A 24,641-nucleotide genomic window follows, 5' to 3' on the forward strand; every position below is an offset into this window, starting at 1 on the left:
TTTCCTACCATCTTCTTCTTCTTCTACAATGTGCTTGGTTCATCTTTCTTGGAGCAAGGTCACATCAGAGATATATGGATCATAGCCTACTAGAAGTTCTAACTCTAGTAGGATATGTATGGATATATGGACTCTGGGTCACATGCACATTGCAGAGATCAAATATCTTTGGCAGAGATATATCTCTGGTCACATGGAGGTACCCAAAGATATCCACAGCCGAGACGGCTGTGATGCAAGGTCATCATAAGGCATAAGCACAGCCCTGGCCCCCTATCACCTTTTTTAGATGTATCGAACATTGGGTTGATACTCATATTTTGTAGGACAGCTCTTTCCGAACCGCTGAAAGTTCAGCCATCAATATACCAAGAAAATCCCTGAATTAATAACTGATTATCGTCCAGTTGATTCATTTAGGAATTTTCTTGGTATATTGATGACTGAACTCGCAGAGGTTGGGAAAGAGCTGTCCTTGAAAATATGAAGATCAACAAAATGTTCGATAGATCTTAAAAAGTATTCGTTAATGAGTTAATTTTAAAACTATTATAATATATCTACGGCAAATCTTGACGAATCGTATGTTGTTCATGGGGGGTTGCGATCTTCGACGGTATGAATATTAGCCCTGTTGTTGTTTAACTCTAAAAAAACACCTTTTACAACTACCAACTCCTTGATGGAGAATCTTAACCGATAATCCAGTGAGGGGAATTACTTTATGGATGTATATCCATACAATAGTTCTGAATCAAGCAGGGTTCAGGTTGTGTAAAAAGTTTGCCCGAAGGTAGTTTCGGCACTGATTCAACGAAATGCTTAAAGGAGAGCCTCTGTTAACGTTGCAAACCATTGAACTCAAAAAACTCTTTCTTGAGTTTAATGTTGCAAACAGACGTACAACGGCAATACTTTTCGGTCGAGCAGTAGAAGCGAGCTAAGAACGAATATTATTTTGTAAAGTTTAGAGAGATGGAAAACACTGCAAAGTATTGCTCAAAATCCAGAATGTTTGTCCAGTAACACAAATATGAATTAATAAAATTGCTGAGGGTAGGAGGTTAGGGTTATACACCTCCAACTTCAAAAATGCATGGAACCAACTTAAATTTGAAAACAGAAATCGACTGGTCTTCGCCCCTGTTTTCTGAATTTCTCAAAAACATTTACCTACATGAGAGAGATTTCTTTTAATGAAATATATTTGTTGAAATGAATTCACGAGAGTAAAGCAAAACCAATGATTAACGGTACATAATCAAAAATACATGTTCGATATCTGTTTTTCGGACGAGTGTTCATTTCACCAACGGCAATGTAAACCGGTATAACTATCGATATTGGTCAGATGAAAATCCAAGATTATTTCTTGAGGTGCATACTCAGCGTCCCCAAAATTTAAATGTTTTGGCGGGTATTTATTGAAATATTGGAAATCCAGCCCTCGTGCAAGTATTGGAGAATGCAGAAAACCATCAAACGATCATTTTCCAACAAGATGCCACTACCCCATTTCGTTCAACTGGTGCGTCAGTTGTTAGATGAAAATTTTCACGCCTGGATTGGAAAAAAGGGATAGGTATATTGAGTGGCCACCCAGATCACCTGATCCGGCTACACTAGCCTTTTTGTATGGAGTCACCTGAAATCCAAGATTTACGTTTCCAGCCTGAGACAGTGGATGATTTGCGAACTCGGATCATTAATGAATACCATCAAATTACACCAGAAATCTTGAGTAATGTACGTGAACGTTTTAAGCAAGTGAATGGTGCCCATGCATTTAATAAACTAATCACAAAAGTACATAAGTACTTTTCTACTAGTTTTCCTGTCAGTTTGTTATCGATGGATATTTTGAAGCGGAATTTAAGGATCAGATAGTACTCGATAAGATCTTCAAAATGAAGTATCGCAACACCCCTCAACTGTATTCAAAATCAAGGGGTTGTGGTTGTGCTCACCCCCGTTAGGACGTTGCAGTTATGGGGACGCAAAGAACGGAAAAGTTGTTTATAACCGAACACGCAGACTATCCGAAAACCGTCCTCTAGTGATCGATCTAGTTGACGTGATCATTAGTCCATTCCAATCGAAGTCGCATATGATTTTGAGTTAGTAAAATCCTACCAATAGACCTGTTGGCTTCATATGTACCAAGTTTAAGTCTAGGCATTATTGCAAAACAAATTTGTAGATTTCGTATTGAAGTTGCGTAAGAACGTAAAACAAAATTCTCAGAAACGCAGACGGCCAGAACTTGTCTGAAACTGAAACCGAGGTGCAAAAAAAACATTCTGATATATAAGAGAGCAAAAATTTTATATCTCATAAATGAACATTTGGTGGACAAGAATCGGCAACATATGAAACGGTGACAAAATTTCTGAATTTCCTTAACTTTTGTGGAGCAGTATATTTACAGACTCTTCCACAGCCATCTAAAGTAATCAGATATCTGTGGTTCCGCATAACATTGGCTGCTTGGGATAACTTGGGAGACTTAAGTTGAACTCACTTAAATTCAACAAGCGCAGAAGAGCCCAACAACGATTATGACTAGGATCAGAGCTTTCAGTTTTCAGTCTGCGAGCGTCTTCGAAGTGGTCAATATGCATAGAACCACGAAGCATTTCCTATTCAAATATCCCATGTGTTTAAATTTAGGTGCTTACGGGAGTTATTTCGCAACACTATTCTTATGTGTTATCCTAACACATGTGCATTGTGATCAACTAAATAATACAAAATCTTGCGTGGATCTCTATGAGAAAGGGGTAGAATTATATTTAGAGAATAATTTTTCTGAATGTGTATCATATTTAGAAAAAGCAGTGACGGAATATCACAAATACAGAAAAACATTACAGAACTGTAGGTTGGCTTGTAAACGGGAAGCTGAAGATTCTGAGCCTCTCTATTCGGTTGATATCGATAATTTGATGTTTTTCGAGAAAACTATACGGACTACCCTTTGTGCTATCAAGTGTCACGATAAGTTGATAGGAGATTCCGCAAGTTTCAATATAAATGAGGACATCGAAAATCTTTTCGAGAAAAAAAAACCCTATGAGTACCTGCATATCTGCTACTTTCAGGTGAGTACTTAGGTACAATTAGATGACACTCTTCGATCATTTCGATCCAAAAATCGGTACCATTTAAATCCATATAGATATCTAAAAAAATGTATTCCAGCTTAGAAAATTGATTCTATTGCACATTGGGGAACTTTCTATACAATAGGGATGCCCAGTTTTGGAAAAATTGATTTTTTTCGATCAGGGTAGATCAATATCGAAAATAGAATCTTTTTGTAGAAACGATGATGAAGAAGGAAATCAGCATATTCGAAGTAGAATCTTATGTATAGAACCTATGTATATGGTTTTGAGTATTTTTAACTTGCCGAAGTAAAGTTTTATTGAAAAACCGAATTCAAAAAACCAATAGGAAGTAGGGAGGAACCATCCATTCCATCCGCAACCATCATGGGAATTTGCATTTTTTCTGGCCACAATTTTAGGCAAATTTATTACCCTAATGAAAATTTGTTGCTCTTCAATTATTGAAGAAAATCGTGGGTTCTGCTAGCTCAACACTTAGTTAGCTGGAACAAATAAACGATCGTTTATTCAGAATCTGATCAAACAACAAACCAAAATTTCAAACAAATTTTTGGCTAATTTATCACCCGAGTGAAAAATTTTTTGTCCGCCAATAATTTGCAGTATCTCTAATAGTTTAAGCTCAAGCTAGCACGATAATTTATGCTACCGGCAAATTCGGATATCAATTTGATGCGACATGCGACTGACTTCCTCAAAGCTTCTACATACACACAAAGGTTCACAAAGGTAAATCATCTATATTCTTACTCTTTTTTTTTTTAAATCATGATTTTCCAAGCCTTGAACATATCTGACGGTGCAGTAAACTTTCAAACCAAGGGCCAAGTGATACGGGAAGAATGAGAGAATACATGCAGCGTGATACAAAAATTTTCATTAGGTACTTAAAAACTATTTGGACTAGGAAGTGGCTGCTAAAGTCATCATAAAAGAGATTCATTTAGCATGATAATAAATTATATTCTTGAGCTCATTTTATTCCTGATTAAACTAATACGCCATTTCCATTATGTACCACTGCCACATGATGTAGTAGATTAACTTAAACAGATTACTTTTATGATTTTCACAAAAACGATTTTTCAAACCACGACACGTGTTTCGCTATCACAATAGCATCTTCAGGTGGGTGAACGTACCGCAATAACTTGAAATACCAATTGGCCAAAAAGCTCTGGTTTCGGTTTCCTTCAAATATTCCATTTTTATTTGAAAGTATCGCAGTTTGATTTTGGAAGTATTGCTCTTTTGCAGAATATGCAGGGTTTTTAATGAAATAGTCCATGTAAGTTCGGTGCTCGATACTCATTGAAACAGCGAAAATTAATTTCAGAAATTGAGAATGATTCATCTCTCATGTATCATAAGATAATAAAAATCTATTTCCGTCCGTTCCGTATATAATCTGTACATGAAAATCGGAGTAAATGAAGCAATCTCTTTGGTGCTTACTCGTAAAAGTCGTAACATTTTCTGTAAGTTCTAGATTTGACGAACTGAGGCAAATGTGCTAACCGATATTGCGTCTCTTAGCTCGACCTTTTGTTTATGGGTGATCTGTTCTTAAAATAATCAATTTGATTTGAGTTAGTATTGAAGTACTTTCAGACTGCTGATAATTGGGAGGTCTATGAACTCAAATATTAGAGCAGAACATGTGGACGAGAATGAGAGAGCAAGAAACCCACACAGAAAATTAGTTGTTGAGTACCATATTCGTTTTCAATAAAATACAATGCTTTTCTTGTTGCACAACAACTCATGGAACAGAAATTATTTCAGTAGAGAAATATCAGAATTATCAAAAATTTCATACTTACATTAAGAAGTAATCTTCGGAATATTGGGGAAAGAAATCTGTGAAAATTAGAGAAAAGATATTTTCTTTCTCCGATTCCATTCTTATCCGGAGCAAAAAACCAAAATGTTTTTCTTTATGTTTAGGTATGCCCGAGGGTATGCCTAAAAATAGATCACAAAAAAGCTAAGCAAATTCTCTTCAAAACCTTCTCATCGTCATCAAAATAACGTGAATTTCGGTCTAAAAATCGAAATATTAAAAAACACATAGGTACTTATGCCAGCGAACTTCGAATTTTCAAATAACCCTTAGCTGCCTTTTTGTAGTCACTGCGCCACTCTTTATCAGTTTCACATACTGGGATGTTCCCAATTTCGAGGTAAAAACGAAGAGGAGATTCCTTGGATAATTTTAAGGCAGTCCCACATAACACGCAAACCCTTTCGTTTTCGATTTATGCAAAGTTTTTTTTCGTACAATCTGCATTCCCCAATCTATGTAGGGATATTTTGAGAACCGCATAAAATAAAAAATTCATTAGCACAAACTCAGCATAATTTAGTACAAAAATAACTTCTTTGCATTGAAGCTGCCACAAAAATAAAAATTTTATCAAGCTGAATGAGTGAATATAATTTGAAAATTTCAGACCAAGGAAATTCAAAAAGCTGCATCAGCTGTCTTCACATATCTTGTATCACACCCGAATGATACCACAATGTTATCTGCCCTCAAATATTATTCATCATTCGATGGCGTCGATCTGAAGGAAGTAGTAAATTTCGAGGCAAGGGTAAGTTCAATTCTACCTCTGGTGCATGGAGATTTAACACGTTTAATAATATGATGTGTTTGTTCTCTCTCTCCTATAAGCATATCATAGGTATACAGGGTGTGGCGTAATGAATATAGATATAATATGATGCCTGCAGGTAGAGGACGTTAGGGCGGTTTATAAAAATATGTTTCGAGTTCGAGTTATTAGACATTCTCGAAAATCAAAAAAATTACACCCTTTACCACTCTTTTAGGTGGCAAGACAACAAATGAGGAATTTTCGCAATCTACTTTTTGGATAGTATTCCTGCATAGTCTTTTTTCGAACAAAGATCTAACTCAAATTTTCTGTTTTGCTTATTTTTTTCCCAAGTTTATCTTAGTGTGGTGTGAAAAATAACATGATTACCTGAGTTCCAAAATAAGAAAAAACATTCCTGTTTCATTGAGATTCCGGAATGGTATAACTCTCTGTATTCTCAGCATTTAATACAAAATAAATTCCTATTACTAAGTATCAGTCCAGGCCTAGTTTAAAGTAAACCTTGTTTCAAAAATTTTCAGCAACTCAAATGAGAAATGCAAGCACAATAAAGCAATCATTCATCTGAAGGTGTAGAGCATGTGCTAGAGCTATGGTGGCCACTTTGCACACCCTCCGTGAAATTTAATTCCATGAAATGATGCTTATTCTGAAATTGTTGACATGCAAGCAGAATAAAGCAATCATTCATCATATAAGGTGTATTAGAGCTCATGGTAGCTATTTCAATTATCTTTTGTAAAACTAAATTAAACAAACGACATTTCATAATTGTTATTTTGTATCGGTTTCTTTCATTATTGAACCCCACAGTTGTGAAATCAATATTTTTGAGTTTAATTCAAGTAATAAAGTAATTTTCAGCATTTTTGCACTTAAGAAAAAGGTCTTGACTCAAAGTAATAAGAATTTATTTATAGCTTTTTTCTGAATTACAAAAGTGCTAAAATTCACTTCATTACTTGAAATTCACTTAAAAATATTAATTTCATAAGTATAGGACTCAATAATGGAAGAAAACGGAAGAAAATAATAATTTGAAAATATCGTTTCATTCAATTAAGTTTCACAAAAGGTTTTCAAAGTGGCCATCAGGAGCTCTATAAATATATTGTTTAAACTAGGCTTTGACGCATTGTGATAGAAATTTATTTCGTATTTAATGCTGGAAATATAGTGAAATATACCATTTCAAAATCACTTGCTTTGGCACTCAGGTAACCATCCATATTATTTTTCACACCACGCTAGGTTATCTTGGGAAAAAAATAACCAAAACAAGAAATTTGAGTTAGATCTTTGTTTGACAAGGGACTATGCATGCGCCCCGAAAATCATGAATTACATTCGATAGCGCATCTATCCAGGAATACTATCCAAAAAACAGATTGCGAAAATTCCTTCATTTGGTGTTTTGCCACCTAAAGAGTAAAGGGTGTAATTTTTTTTAATTTTCGAAAATGTCGAATATCTCCAAAAACGAGGAACCTTTACTGGACCTAAAACATATTTTTCTGAACCGCCCTAACGTCCTCTACCCGCAGTTATCATATTATCCATTCATTACGCCACACCCTGTATATGATATAATTCTGGTTTTCTTGAGCACTTTTCGGGTTGATGTATAAAAAATTTCATCTAGAGGTTCATTATTGAGAAAAAACTCGAATCAAAAAATTGTGAGTTAATGAGTAATAAAATCACATTGATGAAATTTAAAATTTGCAATATTCATCAAGCTGAAATCATTGCCCTTGAAAATATTCAAGGCTTCCTTCATATTTTTTTCATGAAAAAATTCAGATAGCTTTCGAAGGATTTTGCCTCCATTTATCTGATATTGAAATCAGGAAATAGCTATCTTTTATGAGGCATTATTTTGAACACCTGATTCCTTATTTTTTAGGATTATGTATATATGTTTAGCCATGGCCTTGCTGCATATGACGAAAAAGATTGGAAAGCTGTAATTGATAATATGGAAGAATCATTGGTAGATTTCATACAGGCTGAGGAGGAATGTCGGGCTCAATGTGAAGGACCTTTTGATCATGGTTGGCTTCCTGATTTCTTTCCTTCTATTGCAAGTGCGTTTACTATATATAGTTTATTGAAATTTGTCCACTCTTGATGGGTATATGATTATAAGATCCAATTTTTATTGCAATTCGTTATTCCTTGAGGCAATCTTGACGCACCCAAATAAAAGTCACATAATATACACCAAAAATATATATAATGCAAAATTTATAATCGTTCCCATCTTTTCAGACCACTTCACGTACTGCTTAAAATGCAAAAGTGGATGCTACTCCAAGCTCAATTCCATAAACACAGAGAAACACGAGGATTTATTACCCAGTCATTATCACTACTTGCAGTATGCTTATTACAAAGGTAGGTCCAGGACAAGTTGTCTCTATGTAGGTCTTTCTCATTACACCGCAGCTGTTCGTGCGGTGAACTCAAAATTCATCGTTTCTTACTCCGAGATAAACAGGCGTCCACTAAATAGACATTGGTATTGCTATTTTGAATACATACAGTATTTGAAATTTAAACTTCCGGTAGATTCGGGTGACTTGGGACAGTCCTGTAACTTGGGACAATTACCCCCCCTTGCAGTTTTCTTTGTAAGAAATTTCTTACCATTTATGAGTGAACGGGCAAACTTATAAGATTATGTCGCGTCTTTTCGGTTAGTTTAACAATTAATTCCTGTTGAGTTTGCTGTGACCAGAGCGTTTGAATTAACAGGAAAAATTAACGAATTCAGGAGAGTAAAAGCGCGTTTATGGCCCTCTTATATTATACTTTCTAGTGTACTGTACATGCGTTTCACTTTGTGCATGTGTAATTTTTTTTTCTGGATATGTGGAATATTGTGATATTAGATATTTCATGAAACAAGGTTGTTTACAAATCAAACAGCAACACGGATCTCATTCATTTATTTTGTTGTTTCATAGGGTGACTTTTGGGGCAATGCCGAATAGAGATACAAGCGGCGCATTGGCAGCAGAAAATATTATATGCCGAGTTTTCGCAGGATACCTGTTATTATTTACGTTATTTCCACAAAGAAATCACCAAAGAATGAAAGAAATCAAAGTTCCCTCGTTTTGTTTATTTTTTTTACAGTTGAGTTGCAATATATTTACTTTCGCTGTGATAGGGGTTCATCATTTAATTTCCTTAACGAATTTCAACTATATAATCACAAATTCTAATTTTCCAAAACTATACAACGTCCCAAGTCACCTATTTCCTTTGAGAGTTGAGAAATCAATAGATTTTAACTTGTGTCCCAAGCCTCCCCAAATCGGTGGGTGACTTGGGACAAGTATATTTTATTTTTTTTCAAAATTTATATTCGAATTCTGAAGCATGGTATATATCCCAATCAATAGCCTGAGTCATTAAGCATATTCGAACCCCTTTTTCAGATCAAAATAGGTCAGCGTATTGAAAATATGACGAATTGAATTCAACAATCGTACAAAGTCAGTAGTTACCCAAATCTACGGTATAGAGTTCAAAAGAAAAATTCTCCATATTTCCGAAAATAGGTACAGATCTGTTTAAGTTGAAAAGAAGTACTTATTATTCTTGTAAACTTGTTGAAAGATCCTAATCCTAAATGATATATCGCCAGTAGGGGGTTGCTCTAGATGGCTAGAGCGCAGGTGGTTCATTGGGATGAGAGACTATCAGACTAATTATTGTTCCCCCTCTATGCTATGAATATTTGTGATATGTTTTCCATACCTCTTATAACTTCGGGCAAGTTTTTGAAAACTCACCCTGGGTGCATGAAATAACCAACCCAATGCGACTATGCCGAAACAGTAGTCAGTAGTAGCTCATCTGATTGACAGTTCAAAGCAGAAAATGGGTTAAGATACCGGAAACACATATACATAAGTCCAAATTTCATTTACGTCGGAAAATTAACGTTGGCTATTTATTATTGTTGCTATTACGCTGCGATCTTCTTTAGTTATCGGTTATCCATGTTGGAGTTCATTAAGCTGAGTTTACTGAATTTCCCTACTGATTACTGAAAGTTGAATGCGGGTAAGATTATTGATGAGTCGTATAAAGTATGTTGTGTATGAAAGGCATGGACGGCTCAACTCAGCGATGTAGCACAAATATTTAAAAAAAATGTCATCTGAATAACATTTGAAACATTTTTCGAAAATCTAGCATGATTTTCGTGAAAATTTCAAGGGCACAAGTATAAGCATACGTGTAGTACAATCTTTTGCATATGTTATCTTTGAGAAAATCGTGCTGGGTTAACTTTTTTTTTTCAATTTCGCGGCTTCCCGGAGAGAATATTTACGGCAAATTTTGGCGATTCCTTCATGCAAGAGAATGTGTTTTATTTTTTTAACCGGGAACGGTGCCTCGTACAGCAAAAAGTCAAGAGACCGAATTTGCTCCAAATTAAATATGTGTTTAAATGGCAATTTTTATTGTTGGAAAAACCAGTGGCGTATCAATTTTTTTATCTGAAAATATTCAATCTCGCTGCAGTACGGACGCCACTGGTAGAATAGAAAAGAAATTATATATGCAAAAAATGCTCCTTGACGCCCAAAACCTATGTCTCAAATTTCATAAAAATATTTCAAGCAGTGTGAAAGTTACTAATAAAAAACATTTTGTTTTCTATAATTTTAACACTCCGTATCTCGGAGAGGACACTTTTCTCTACATATGTTTATATGACAAACTAGGGCTTATTTTTGATGTAGAATACGTGGTTAAAATTTCTTGCTTACGATCTGGACCACCCTGTATAACTCATGCCCTTTCATCTACCCTTGATAAATTTATATCTCTGGTCTGTTATAAAAGGAACCAGCTCAACCACTATCTATTCACTATCTTCCTAAAATTTTCAAGATACAAATCATTCAGATCCATTAAAACAAACATTTTCAGTTGGAAATCTCAGGATGGCATGTGAGGCAGTTGCTAGTTTCCTTCTATTCGTTCCCGATGACGAGACCATGCTCAGCAACAAAGAATACTACATGAAGTTACCGAAAGTGGAAAAAACATTCTTTAAACCTAGAAGTGTAAGTTATTAATACTTATTAGTAGGTATTGTTATCGTTTTCAAGGGATCAACCCATATGTTGTATATTTGATGATAAGAAAAGCCACTACAATATTTTTCTGAGAGAGAATTGAAAGTTGGGAAAAAAATTCAAGTGATAATCAGCCGTATTCTGTAACTACAGATCGAATAAAGATGGAATAAAAATATACCAGACAAATAGTCCGATTTTGTCTATTCTAGATCTAAATGAATTATGAAATATCTTTTAACTTTCTTTCTTTCTTGAAAAGTTATAATGCAGATACTGAAAGAAGTTGGAGATATATTAAGCTCTTATATAAGTTTTACCCAAAGCTACTTGCTATTAGTTTTTTCTAAACAATAGAAATTAATTTTCAGGAAGCGTTGAAGTATATTCAACGGCTCACATACGAGAGAAAACTGTTGAAGTTCATTGAAAAGGAATTCAATTTTCAAACTCTAATTCCCGAAGACTCTACCAAGGTATCTTAGTATATGAATATGTATATAATAAAATTTTTTATAAACTGCCATATTGTATAATAAACAACTATTAAGTAAACTAATTCGAGCTGCAATGGAATTTCAATATCCACAATTAACTTGAGCTTTTTTATGTGCGGCAGAACAGTTATCTGTGCGTTTGCACTACAAGAATAAAAGTGAAAGAAAAAAATAAGACCTAAAAAATCATTCACTTTATTCATCACCTATACTAATTTCAGGGATGATGATCATTGGCGGTATTATGTGCTTCGTTTTACTGACATTTAACATGAATTAAAAGACTAAGCTTTATGCCTAACATATATGGGATGGAAATTCACGTACTAACTGGAGGTAAGTTGAACTTCATCATTGATAGTCATTCGTTTTTAAAATATTCATAAATCCTTAGCTGTTTCACCATGTTCAATTCTGCTGTAATTTTTAAATATTCAAATTAAAACTGCTTCAAGAAACTCCCCATCTTGACTTACCACTACCTACTGAAATTCATGAATTTCAGTACTTTTACTACTTACTACTTCATGAAGTAGTACTTACAGATAACATTTTCCAAATGAACTTAAAACTTGACTTCAATTCAACTTAAAACAAGATAAGTCAATAATTTCAATGTATGAAAATCGCCCTATAGGTATTGACCGGCTGAAAGAGCCGATTAATTATTAATAAAGAATTGTTGCAAATTTGCTCTAAGTATAACTTAACAGAGACTTAGTTTAGAAGTTATGAGAATAAAACCGAAAGCACAGAGTCCCTGGGGTAGAAATTTTGGCAGTCATGTCATCCCACAGCACCCCTGAAACGTCTAGACTTCGAATTTCTTTCGAACAGACTCCAATTTTCTGCTTTGGTACTGGACTGATATTGGAGAGTTGCGAAGTTTCTTTGTGTTTTTGACATCAGATATCAGATAACAGCTCGAAAGTGACAAAAATATTTATCCAATCTCCCTCTACAGCACTTTTTGATGAATAGGAATAGATTGAAAAAACTCTGAATGGAACTGAACTGACACCATCAACAACCACATGATTGCTTTTGTTCGTAAAGAAAAAGATTTTTTTTACATAAGGCCGATGTTAGAAACGATCCGGCGCTTTATATATGTCCAGATCGTCGTATAAGGACAATAATAGATAGAAAAAACCATTCGGTATCTTACTGCTATAAAACTTAAACAGCCTATCCTATCGGTGGCATGTTCTGATAAATTATTATAGACAAATCGTATTTTTTGCGAATTCCAGTAAAACTCTATTAGTGGTTTTAGGTCCTAATACTTAAACAGAAAAACTTCTAGTTGTGGAACACAAAAATCTCAGATATATTCTTTATTTAACAAATTTCAAATTCAAGAACGACCTTCTATTTCGCAAGGTAAGTTCTCGTCGAAAACAAACTCGAGAATGAATAATTAAGGAGTGCGGACCTGTAAAGCACCCAAGGGCCTCCTGTGGAGCTGCCATCCAACATCTAAATCTTTTTCGGCTAGCGATTGTTCTATAAGGTGAGCCTTCCAAACAACACAAATAACAACAAACAAAACAAGCCTACTACTATCGAAGAATGTCAACTCTGTCATAAAATCATCACTCTCTAGGTCAGTGTTCCACAAAGCTTGTGCAGCAGCACACTGGTGTACCGTGGTCATTAGCTGGTGTGCCATCAGAAATTTTTTTGGGAAAGTTACAAGATACTTTTTATACGTGTTTCCTTACTCCATACAAAGCCCACACTTGTGTTAAGAGAGCTGTGCAAATTTCTGAAAATCCACCCTATGTGCATGAAAATAATAGACCTTTAAAGCGACTAGGCCGGAATAGTAGTCACTCATCTGAACATGAGTTTAGATACCGGAAACACGTGATACATTTAGTACAGGATGCCAGAGTCCAAATTTCATTTTGTCGGAAAATTAACGTGGACTATTTTTTACTGTCGCTCTTACGCTACGATCAGTACCTACGATCTTCTTAAGTTATCGGCTATACATGTTGGAGTTCATTAAGCTCAATATAAAGTGATTTGCCTACTAGAAGTTCAATGCCGTCAACATTGTTGACGAGTTTCAAAGTATACCTATATTGTGTATGGAGGTTATGGACGGCACAAGTCAGCACAAATGTTGCTTTCGCAAAAGTTCCAACGGCACAACTCAGTACATGTATAACACTATCTATTTCAGCCGTCAAAACCCATTTGATTTGCCACCAAATTTTTTTTTGGAAAGTTACAAGATACTTAATTCTTCTTCAACTCAACTCAATTCAAAAATTAGGTATTGAAAAAACTGAATTTTCCATGGAACTTTGACAATATTGAATGCATATTTGCTAAAAAAGTTTATAACAATGGAGAAATATTTAACAACAAAAATCGGCTTAGCTTCAAACTATTCCAAAAACTTAAAAAAAATGTTCACATATATTTACCAGATTTTGTATCTGAAGCCGCATCATGTTTTTTGATCATGATAATTAATTTTGATAATGATAATTCGGCTTCTGCGATTTTTTTTCTGCACCTATAAATTTAAAATGAACCTTCCACCAACCAAAGTTTTTGTTTTCGACACTCATAAATTTCAATCACACCAGGAAAACCTTTACTAACATTTACCTTTACAAACAGTACTGTTTTGTTTAGTGGTGCAATGAAAAAATATATAAAAAAGTTTCACTATTCACATTTAATTTCTTCATTCAATAAATATTTCAAGACTTTTATCAGGTAATTATCTATATTATATTTCATGCATAAAATTTGTTCTTTTTTGCCAAGTAGAAAATGAGAAGTGTCGAAAAGGATCCACCAAAAAAAAGTTCCACAAATAGGGTTCGTGGCTAAAAAAATTGATCGGCCTTTATTACCTGTGCACGGACATTCACGAACATTCGTGCATGGCGTAGCGTTACACTCATTGAACTCTTAAAGAGTTAAGTTAATTTATACTTTACTCGGTTTTGAGCCACGTAAATTGGCGCTCTTATGTAAAAAAATATTTCAACAAGTTAAAATATTCGGATAATTTTGAAAATAATACATACCTAGATCTGTAGAACTGTAGCTCCATTTTAACAAGTTCACATGTTCAGAAAGTACCAAACTACCAAACTGCTTTGATTGTATCAATCTGCTTATCAAATCCTTTCTTGAGGCAGTTTTTACTCGAAAATTCTTGGAGTGGCGCTGTGCCCTTTTTTTCATATCATATTCATTCAATTGATTTGCTTTTCAGCGCCAGAAACCTCAATTCATCATAACAAAAGCAGAGGGCGAATTGAACGGAACCAAAAGATTCGTGGCGGAAGGACTGATGAGTAAAGAACAATGTAAAAGTATACGTAACATTCTGAAAATATATTCCAAAATTGGAGATGGCTATGATACAGGTTCGCCACACACTAAAAATGAGAGAATCGAGGGTATTTCGATGGAGCGTGTTATCTTATTGGTCCACCATGAAATATTGAATAGCAAGTACTTGGAAATACTTCTTGAAATTACTGAAAGTGCTAAGGAAGAAATAACGAAATATTTCAGCATAGAAGAACCATTATATCATACCTATACACATTTTGTATGTCGTACCTCATTGAAAGGTTTGTATTATAACTTAGTAGTCTCCTCCATTCACAGTCAATGATTTCTTTGATTCATGTAAAGCAAGAACCAGGCAGCTTTCGGATGATCGGGTACGGTTCATTCATAAATGTATAGATACGTTTAAGACGACGCATATCAATCATTTCTTCTCATTGATGAGAATTTTTCATCAACTTTATATAGATTAAGGCAGATAAATGATATGAACGAAATTAATTCAGAATTTTTTAATTTTTTCATTATTATATTCATAATAATGAATGTTATATGTTAAAAAATGTTGCGATCTGAATCGAAAAAGCCAACTACCACCAGTATAAACAGAAAGACCACTATTCCGTCTAAGAAGGGTAGATGCTAATCATGGTACAGTGGAGGAGGGAAGAGCAGACTAAAGCAGAGAAGTAAAGAGGAATTAAGTAAAGTTGTTGATTGGGTAAAGTACCTAAAGTAAAGTAAAAAAAGTGAGGTTTGAGTGAAGGATATTCGTTATATGAAGCGGGGGGACACAGACATTCAAAATAAAGATTCACCTGTTCTAGTATTTTTCTTACAAATACTTAGTGAACAATGAAGATATGAATTTTTTATTTTATTTATTCACTCTATTTATTCAAACAATTTCTACAGATTGTGGAAAATCCAAATGGAATAAATTCATTATCTTGACAACTGTATATACATATTCAGGAAAAATCCCGAAACACACCAAATTCAAATTTTAAATCATAATTTTTTTTTTCGTAAAAATGCAAACCCTATCTCCAACCCGGAAGTTTTTAAATAGGAAATATGTGCTTGTGGTACATCATTCGAAGGGTCTCGTTATTATATATTCAGAAATGTTATCATTTTCCTTTTTATGGCAAAAATCAAAATAGACAAAATGAAATCAAGTGATTACCGAAATTTGAGTCGAAATCAAAAACTAAAATGTAGTACAAAATTTAGCAAAAAATTATTAATCTTAATGAAGCAGATGTTCAAAGTGTTCACCGCGAACGACTTGGTAACTTCAAATGTTTTAGAATATCCACAGAAACCGAGATAAGTACCTAATGAATTGATTCCATTTGGCATCTGGCTTTTCCACACTGTAAATCAAAATCTTGCTACTGACTCCCAGCAACTGCGATATCAATTTTACTCGTATGAAGTTTTCCAAAATACAAAATGATCCGAAAACAGTTGAACAGTTGAACATATCTACATATGTATATTATTTATTCAATTGATATTGTTTATTTTTGTAGATTCCGTAAAAAACCATAACGAATTGAGCCATGAAATACATGCTGATAATTGTAATATTTATCCTGATGGAGTATGCGAGAAAGAAGCACCTTCCTATACATGGAGAGATTTTAGTGCAATAATCTATTTAAATGACGACTTCCTGGGTGGAGAATTCTTTTTCAGTTCGAATATGAATCCTGATTCTATACAGGTACTTAATTAATCTTCAGAAGTCAATTCGATTTGTATGATGATTGCAATTATTTGGTGACAAAAAAAACGTTGGTACATATATAAATTTTTTTAGAGTTCTGTTCATCCAAGATGTGGGAAAATGGTGGCGTTTTCTTCAGGGGGTGAAAATTTACATGGCGTGAAAGCTGTTCAAAAAGGAACGAGATGTGCAATTGGTTTGTGGTTCACATTGAATCCCGGGTACAAAGAAAATTATAGAGATTTGGCATATGATGTTATTCGGCACAATCGAGAGAAGAATGACGAAACTTATGGACACAATAAATCGAGCTAGGAATTATCAATTATAATTCATTCGGTAAACTTCGCCTATTTATATACATGTAAATATTAATCACATGTGCCTTCTAGTCACACGATTTGTTTTCCTAATTTAAGGGCCGGTTTATTCACGTTTCGATCAATATAAACCACCGATTACAGAGTAAAATATAAACAAATCAGTCAGGTTATCTATGGTCAGCTGTCAGCTGTACAAAATTTTAAATTTAATCCCCATATTTCTTTCAACTTGTACAATCATATCAAAAACCTGTGCCTAACTTCTTTCAAACTTCATAAATGGGTAGACAAAGATGACAGACAATTGACCTTCGGTCAGTCGGCCAATCAGGAGGTAGTGGGCGGAGTTTTCGGGGGAATGATCCTTCGGGGCAATGAGTTTTCTGGGCACTGATCTTTCGATTCAATGAGTTTTCGGTCGACCGATCCCTACTCCAGAACAGAAACTATAGGTACAGAAGTACAGATCATACAAGCGGGATATTCCGCTATCCGCTTATATTAGGGAAGTATGCTACATAATCTATTATTCTATTGTTGATTTTATTGGAGAGTAAGAGAAAATGTTTGGGAATTATGTTCTTAAAAAAAGTGTTAAATAATTTGATAAATTGTATATATCTTTTTGCAAGTATGAAATTGAATTGTATATAGCAATTTATAACTGAGAATTGTTTTCACATTCAGATTTTTCCAACTAATTTTAGTTTCAATAAACCTCTATGCAGTCAGCCTCAAGGAAGACATATTCATGCATGGAATATGGAATGTACATATTTTCTTTATTATTTTGCCATATATTTTAATTTTCCACCAAATATACAAGTTCAATCTTGTATGTATGAATTAATTAATTTGTAATTCATGTGATTTTTTTATATTCCCTCAAATTTTTTTTCAGACTAGATCAAGTTATTGTTCTTGAATACCTATTGTGAAAATTTTTTGTAGTAGCTATAGCAAGACGGTTTGAATAAATAATTATATAATTCATGAGATGATGTTTTGTTACTTCTACCTATATAATAATCAATGTCACATCAATAAATATCTAAACGAACAATTATAATTACCTTGTTCAGAGGGGGCTAGCAGTTTAATCTAGGTATCTATAATATGAATATGTATAGCTTTATATAGTAACCAAAGATTATAGAGTTACCTAACTCTATAATCTTTGATAGTAACTGTAAATTTAGGCTAAGGCTACTAGTTTAATCGAGTAGAGAGTAATTTAGTAGCAAACACTACTCGACTGGAGTACTTGACGTTCACCTTTGAATATAGAAATTCTTTATTCAAAGATGTTCACACCCTGAATTACTAGCTACGCTACTCAGCTAAACTACTAGCCTAGTCTGAACAAAGGTTTAAGGATAAGTAACCGCTCAACAACTCGGTACAAGTTTTTTTTTTCGAGATTTCCATAAAAATACTCGAGATATTTTCGTTTGTTTTATTACGCTCAAGTTATGTTCTTTTGAGTACTATTAGTAGTTGCACATATTTTTTCAATCATTTTTTGAATCATTCGAATGAAACATGAAATTAAAAATATAATGGAAAAATAAAATAAGCACTATTTTTCGTCTGTACTATTAAATACAGCGTTCGGCAATAACCTCGGACCTCTCGGCTCTCGGATTGCTCTGAATCGTTCGTTTACGGCATTGAACCAAAGATGTAATATCTTTGCATTGAACTTTCTTTAGTTCAATGGTTTACGGCACAGAACACTAATATACGGTTTACGGTATCCAGATGCAGGATAAACGTTCTTTTGAACGAAGGATTCGTTTGTTATATACGATCTGTTGCCTCAGATGGTATTGCCGAACGCGGTAAAAGAGTAACAACTTTTTGTTACTCTTTGGTACTATCAGAGATATCTCTGGGTACTATGCTCAGTGAACTTAGTTTTTATGGAAAAAAAGACTAAAAAAAGAACAAGAATTTTCCGTTCATAAAAAGTCATTGACTCTATGGTTTTCGTACTTTTTGACATTTAGTGAAACAGCCTACTTGCTGTCATTTTACTTTGAGATTTTTAGACGTTAGGCAACATGGCGCAGAGCTTTGTATAAGCATGCGGATAATGTTGAAATTTGAGCTGATAAAACAGAATTTTCTCATATAAAAGTTATTTATTTCTAATAAAGAATACCAATGGCATCTTTGCAGTATGTAGTTCACCCTCTCCCTGGAAGTGATGAACAATTTAATGACAGGTAACTGCCCTTAATGTCCTTACATCATTTTGATACTCCATTTCAGAACTTCCTCCATTTTCAATACTAATGAATATACCATTTTCGTATAGCTCACATCTAAATATATATAGAAATAATAAGATATAACATTTTAGTGCCAAAATATAATTTTACATGATACACTTCACAAAGAACACACTTCACTTCAGAATACACTACAGAATACAAAAAATTCACTATTAGTTTATTGCCTCCTGAGAAAAAGCAGGATATGATGATTCATAATTTAGTATATATTCCTTATATACATTATAATTTCTTACTTTATGTTGATTAAAATAAGGAGCTTTCTGTAGAATCTCCAGAGCCTATATGCTTTAATTTCTTTAAGTTATATTTACTAAGATTCATTATAGCATTCCAGTCTCACTTTAAATGGATATTTAATTTTACAGATTGAAGGATGTAGCTGATCGAATAAACCGTTTAGGACTGAATTCTCATTCTGGTCTTTCATGTCTGAGATCAGGAATTAAACGAATCTGTATTGGGCCTTCACATATAGGACTTTTATTAGATGATGGAAGAGTTTGTCGACTATCATATAATGTTTTATCTGACAGGTTGGACTTGACGAAAAATGATGGAAATAAAAGGTAAGTACAGCTAAAAATTAGATATATTATTCAATGGTCGTGAAAGGGAACCGCAATTCATTTATTTGGCATTATCAAACTAAATTTGAAGGAATTCAGAATTGTTTTATACTTTGATATCATAAATATTTCATAACGATGGGATTTGGGAGTTAAATTTCACTCTCATTAACCCCGGGTTTCATAAAGCTTGGTTGGGAAATCAACACTTGATTGACGAATAGATGTCAATTTGTTTTCAATTGATAATTCAGTCATGATCATTCAGAATATCATTCTCGCATCGAAATATGATGTTCATACAGCCATCCAATTATTCTCAATAGCAACTTCTTCAATATATTCAGAAATGAAAAGGTTTCAGTGATTTCGTATTAGAAATCGAGGGACTGTCAAATTGTTGATCAGACAATCAAAGTTTTATGTAACCCTCTGTAAAGTTTGGTTGTGTTGAAGTTTCAATTTACTGGAATATATTTTGGGAATTTCAAAAACAATGACTTGACTTGATCTGGTTAGATTGGTTGGACAAAGCGAACCTTCAGGGTTGGTTCATGTTAGCCGGTTACCTATTCCCTAACCCCTCAAATGGTTTTTCGCCTGTCGAAAAATATAAAAAATTTAGATTTCAAGGCTTATTTCTGCCTTAGAACACGTGCTATGAATGTATTTGTTGTGGTACAAACATTCGATAATTCTCTGCCTAGCGCGACACTATGGCAGTGGCGTAAAATAAATAAATTTATATAGATCCTACTTATTTGTACGGAAAATTGACGTGACAATGACGTCAGATTCAACTATCTCAGTTGTGATTGGCGATACTAAGCAACTATCTCACTCCAGTCTTTGGACAACAACAAATGTTTATTTTCCATTCCTTGTATCTATGTTCCAAGATTTTTTTTGGACCTATGGAGAGTAGAGAGGAGGAGAACGATCGCCGTACTAAAAATGTGTCCCCGAAAACGGGGAACGTAGGCTAGGAGTCGCTGCGATCGCTACGTTTATCGATGAGGGGTGGGGATTTTAGCGTCAATTTTTAATGAACAGCCTTCATTTTATTTTAGGTTATGTGTCATCGTGGTTTTCCCTGATGATTTTTCAAATACCTTTCTTTAAATCTATATTAAATATGAGTTCTCTGAATATGAGTTCTCTGAATTATATGCAGTAAAATACGCAATGCAATGAAGTCATATTATAAAGGGGACTACTATGTTATGAGCTTTATTCTTTATTCATAATAAATGACGAAATCAATGAAATTCAAAAGAAATCACTGATTAAAAAAATTTTACCTACGTTTGTTTATCATTGTTTATTGAAAATAGGTATGTTAGTTGGTTTACTGTAATCTTCAAAATTATATAAATTCGCAGTGAGGAGTAGTACACATCAAGACAACTAAAGATAGCAATCTCAGATTTAAAACGTAGGTATTAGAGTAGATTGTTTAGAAAACTCGGCTAAGAACCGTAATAAACGATATATTATGTTATGCCGACAAAATTCTTCAAGAATATCTACTTCTGAACCATGTAGTTTTATTGGTTAGATATTTTTATTCAGAAGAGTCCACTTATCACAAGGGATGACAATTTCGATTTCGTTCATAATGAATCCATCATCTTTTTGATATCTTCATCGCAAAAGTTCTCTTGACACACAAATTGATTCCGAGTCGATTTTCGAGGTAAGGTTTTTTTTCAGTTTTCTCTCAAAAATGCACTCGGATATTTTATTCTCCTTTTTTTTCCGATGCCAAAACACTTACACTAGCGCACTCTTCAACATTTCACCATGGTTGTTCTCTTATCAAAAATTGAAAACAATAATATTCTAATCATCTGTCACCAGGAAGACAATTCACTCAGCCAACTACAATTAGTTTAAATCAAAATTTCGCCATCCCGTGATGGCTAGCGCGCCTGTTGGCAAAAGCATGAACTACCCTATTGGTATATATTTTAGGGGACAAAAAATCTTTGGTCTCAAAGCAGCGATCGTTCTCCTTCTCTCTACTCTCCATAGTTGGACCATAACCTCAACTGTTTTACGCGGCCTGATCCACCATACCTGTCACCTCGACCGGCGGAACACTAAGGCTAGGCGCAAATATAAAAGTAGGTTGGTGAGATGACACAGCGTGAGTTTTTGTAAAGCATAGTAAAGAACAAGACAGCGCAAATAGGAACGCAGTTAAGTTTTTATAAAACAGAAAAGAACAAGACCGTGCAAATAAAGCGTGAAGGTGACTTGACGCAGATACTACGTGCAGCAAGAAAAGAAAGTGAACCTTTTTAACCAGAGAAAAACAACTGGTTTACAGATGGGAATAAACAGTTAAGACGCTTAGGAATATTTGACTAAACCCAAAAGGGTTGGAGATTTATTTGAATGGATTGTTATGGAACAAACCTCCGAAAAGAATTTGTGAACAAAAACCTGAGAGAGAATGTAGAAGAGAATGTATATCCTCATATACTCTGACAGGTTTAAAGCTCCTGGGAACAGATGGAAGCAGATCTGGTAATGCAGTCTCGACAAGATAACAAGGTCTGTGAGGACCTTGAACCTGTATTTGGCACTAAACCATGGTCAGGGATAAATAGTAGAGTGGACTGGAAAACAATATCTAAACTATTCTTGGAATCAAAGTAAAACTGACCAGCCACCGAATGCTTTAATGGGCTAAGATGCGCTTAGCGGAGTCAGCTTTGGAAATCGACATGAAGGTTTTCATGGTGCGTTTATGCAGAGAGTTGCTAAGAACTTAGACCTGATGAACGCGTAGTAATTCTGCGTAAACCCACCATGAATGGCCGGCTACCGGTAGAGTGGCGGAGGGAGCTGACTAGTGGAGTAGGTTGACACCCTTTGACCACTTTCATGCGGCCGGTTTTTTATTGTCCGTATTATACAGAAAAATCGGTTCGACAGATGAGGCAAGGGAAACGTCTGGACTACATATTCAGTGATCATCATTTCTAGCGTTCGTGGCGCTATACTGACATGTGTGTTGCATGTTATGGAAGACTATTCTGCATTTGGTTCCGCTGACAGAGTAACTCACTAGTTTGTCACACTCCACATAAGCTAGCTAGGTACGAATCCAGCCGACTGACCGGGTTGAGTTGCTCACCAGGTGGCGCCTCTGTAGAGTGAGGACCTGAGATAACCTAATGCAAGATTTGTTTGTCTTCGATGACGGGGACTTGTCATTTCACAGATCATCATATTGGAGATTTTGAGTACAGAAATATTTGGTTACTAATGAATACTTGTTCGTCATTTTTGGATTTTTAATTCGCTCATGTGTGTAACGGCCGGTTTCATAATCAAACCTAAAGTCGACTTAGTTTTAAAGCTTCCTTTAACCCTACTAAAAATGACACTAAAGGAAGCTTTAAGCTTAAAGTGACTTTGAATTTTATTATGAAACTGGACGTAAGTCCCTTTCTGACAACGATTTGGCTTCACTTCTTTCATAGCATAAAATACGTAATATCAATATGAGTATAATAGATATATGGAGACCATAAACTTATTAATCATATAGTTGATATGCTTAATTGCTACTCAAAAGTAAATATCTGCGTACATTTATTCTACTCCTTCCCGTACATTAGAGGAATGTAGATTTCTGGCAGTCCAATTGTTTAGATTATCCTTTGACTACTTCGAACACAATAAATCTTTTAGGCTGTAAAACCCACCCTTCCATTGACTCCTGATTATCTACAATCTTCAATACCTTACCCACGTTATTCTTATAGCGAAACACATACAAGTTGTTAAATAGCTAATCATGTGATAAAATTTCTAGTTTGAAGTTATTACATTTCAGCAGTGGTGGTGCAGGAACGGGTGGTTCAGGTGGAAGTGGTGGACAAGGAAGTGGAGGTTCCAACAAACCACCTAGCACGGGACGGGGAATGAGAACAAGGGCTAGAATTATGCGCTCAAACACCGCCATAAGAGGGGCGAATAACAGTGGTAAGTGTCATACAGAAAGTTGTTTCTTTTTATCAATTGTGCAGGATATTTGCTGATACATTACAAAATCATCTTTACTGACATCATACTCAATACAAGTCTTGAAATCAGTGCAATAACGAGGGCTATTTCTTCATGCTACTAGTGGTCTGACATTAAAATTGTCTTTTTCGGTCTATTAGTTTGGAAAACATATGTTGAGAGGCTGACTGTTGAAGAAAAATTATTCTTCTCTTAAACTACAGAAACACTGTGACAAACTAATTCCAGGTTTTATTTATTTTTGTCAGTATTTAGAAATTTGATCCCTGATATTTTTATTGTCATTCCAGTTTACTATTATATAAGGTGTTTAATAAACAATTCGAACGAATTCAGGATATTGTTCTCTGAAATATTTGGAAATGGAAAGGTCCTTTAGGCCTTTGTCCGGAAATGCTTCGTTTCGAATTGAGTGTATTCCAAATAAATAACGAATTCCTCGATATTTTCCAAACAGCTTAAAAAATTTCAACGATACTTGGTAAGAATGGATACCTCATTAGGGGGAATATTTGATGTTGAATACCTAGTCTTCAGCAACTACAGTGCGTACTGGCATTGACTTTTTCCAAAATTTAAGTCATTTCTGTAATTCTTATTCAATTTAGAGCAAAAAGTGACCCTGCGTTTTTTCTCTGGGATGCACCACTTTATAGTAAAAAATTGAAAACTGTTTGTTATTCAAAATTCGATTCAAATTGCAAGAATTCCTCCGGCTAGGAGTTCAAATAAAATTCTCCATTTAACAATTGTGTAAAATTAATCTAGAAATGGAATCTTTTTATTTTTAGGGAGCCGTAGTGCGCCTGTTATTATTGGGACTAGTACATCAAGTAGTGGTCGTCCATTGGTCACTGTACCAGCCCCATATGTCCCTGAGGAGTTGGTATCGCAGGCACAAGTTGTTTTGCAAGGCAAGAGCAGAAATTTGATAATAAGAGAACTCCAGGTAAGATGGGAAGTCATCAATTATGTGTAAGGTATCTATGATGATG

At 34.5% G+C, this 24,641-nt stretch overlaps 2 protein-coding genes across 11 annotated transcripts in view; both read left to right on the plus strand.

Moving 5' to 3' along the window:
• The first annotated feature begins 2,537 nt into the window (after positions 1-2,537).
• On the plus strand, positions 2,538-17,735 carry LOC123312060 (prolyl 3-hydroxylase 1-like). Its single transcript, XM_044896254.1, has 9 exons — positions 2,538-3,101; positions 5,585-5,728; positions 7,662-7,842; positions 8,027-8,152; positions 10,709-10,845; positions 11,229-11,333; positions 14,599-14,962; positions 16,220-16,413; positions 16,510-17,735. The coding sequence occupies exons 1-9, from the start codon at positions 2,559-2,561 to the stop codon at positions 16,729-16,731; spliced, it is 2,016 nt and encodes a 671-aa protein (XP_044752189.1). The 5' UTR covers positions 2,538-2,558; the 3' UTR covers positions 16,732-17,735.
• Positions 17,736-18,768: 1,033 nt separating this feature from the next.
• The window catches only part of LOC123312208 (E3 ubiquitin-protein ligase UBR5), a 59,359-nt gene continuing 53,486 nt past the window's right edge, over positions 18,769-24,641 (plus strand). For 9 of the 10 annotated variants that reach the window (XM_044896504.1, XM_044896513.1, XM_044896505.1 and 6 more), the window contains exons 1-4: positions 18,769-18,967; positions 19,405-19,605; positions 23,456-23,604; positions 24,438-24,595. In XM_044896504.1, the coding sequence (XP_044752439.1) occupies positions 18,906-18,967; positions 19,405-19,605; positions 23,456-23,604; positions 24,438-24,595 (570 nt within the window). In that variant the 5' untranslated portion in view covers positions 18,769-18,905. The remainder of the gene's footprint in view (positions 18,968-19,404; positions 19,606-23,455; positions 23,605-24,437; positions 24,596-24,641) is intronic. The other variant, XM_044896506.1, reaches the window with a different exon arrangement.

Source organism: Coccinella septempunctata, chromosome 4 (assembly GCF_907165205.1).
Source record: "Coccinella septempunctata chromosome 4, icCocSept1.1, whole genome shotgun sequence".
Taxonomy (NCBI): Eukaryota; Metazoa; Arthropoda; class Insecta; order Coleoptera; family Coccinellidae; genus Coccinella; species Coccinella septempunctata.

Bases quoted from the DNA above. Each gene is read 5' to 3' on its own strand.
- LOC123312060 (XM_044896254.1), top strand. From the start codon at position 2,559: ATGACTAGGATCAGAGCTTTCAGTTTTCAGTCTGCGAGCGTCTTCGAA. The intron at 11,334-14,598 runs GTATCTTAGTAT...TTTGCTTTTCAG, and splicing joins TTCCCGAAGACTCTACCAAG to CGCCAGAAACCTCAATTCAT. The intron at 14,963-16,219 runs GTTTGTATTATA...TTATTTTTGTAG, and splicing joins ATGTCGTACCTCATTGAAAG to ATTCCGTAAAAAACCATAAC.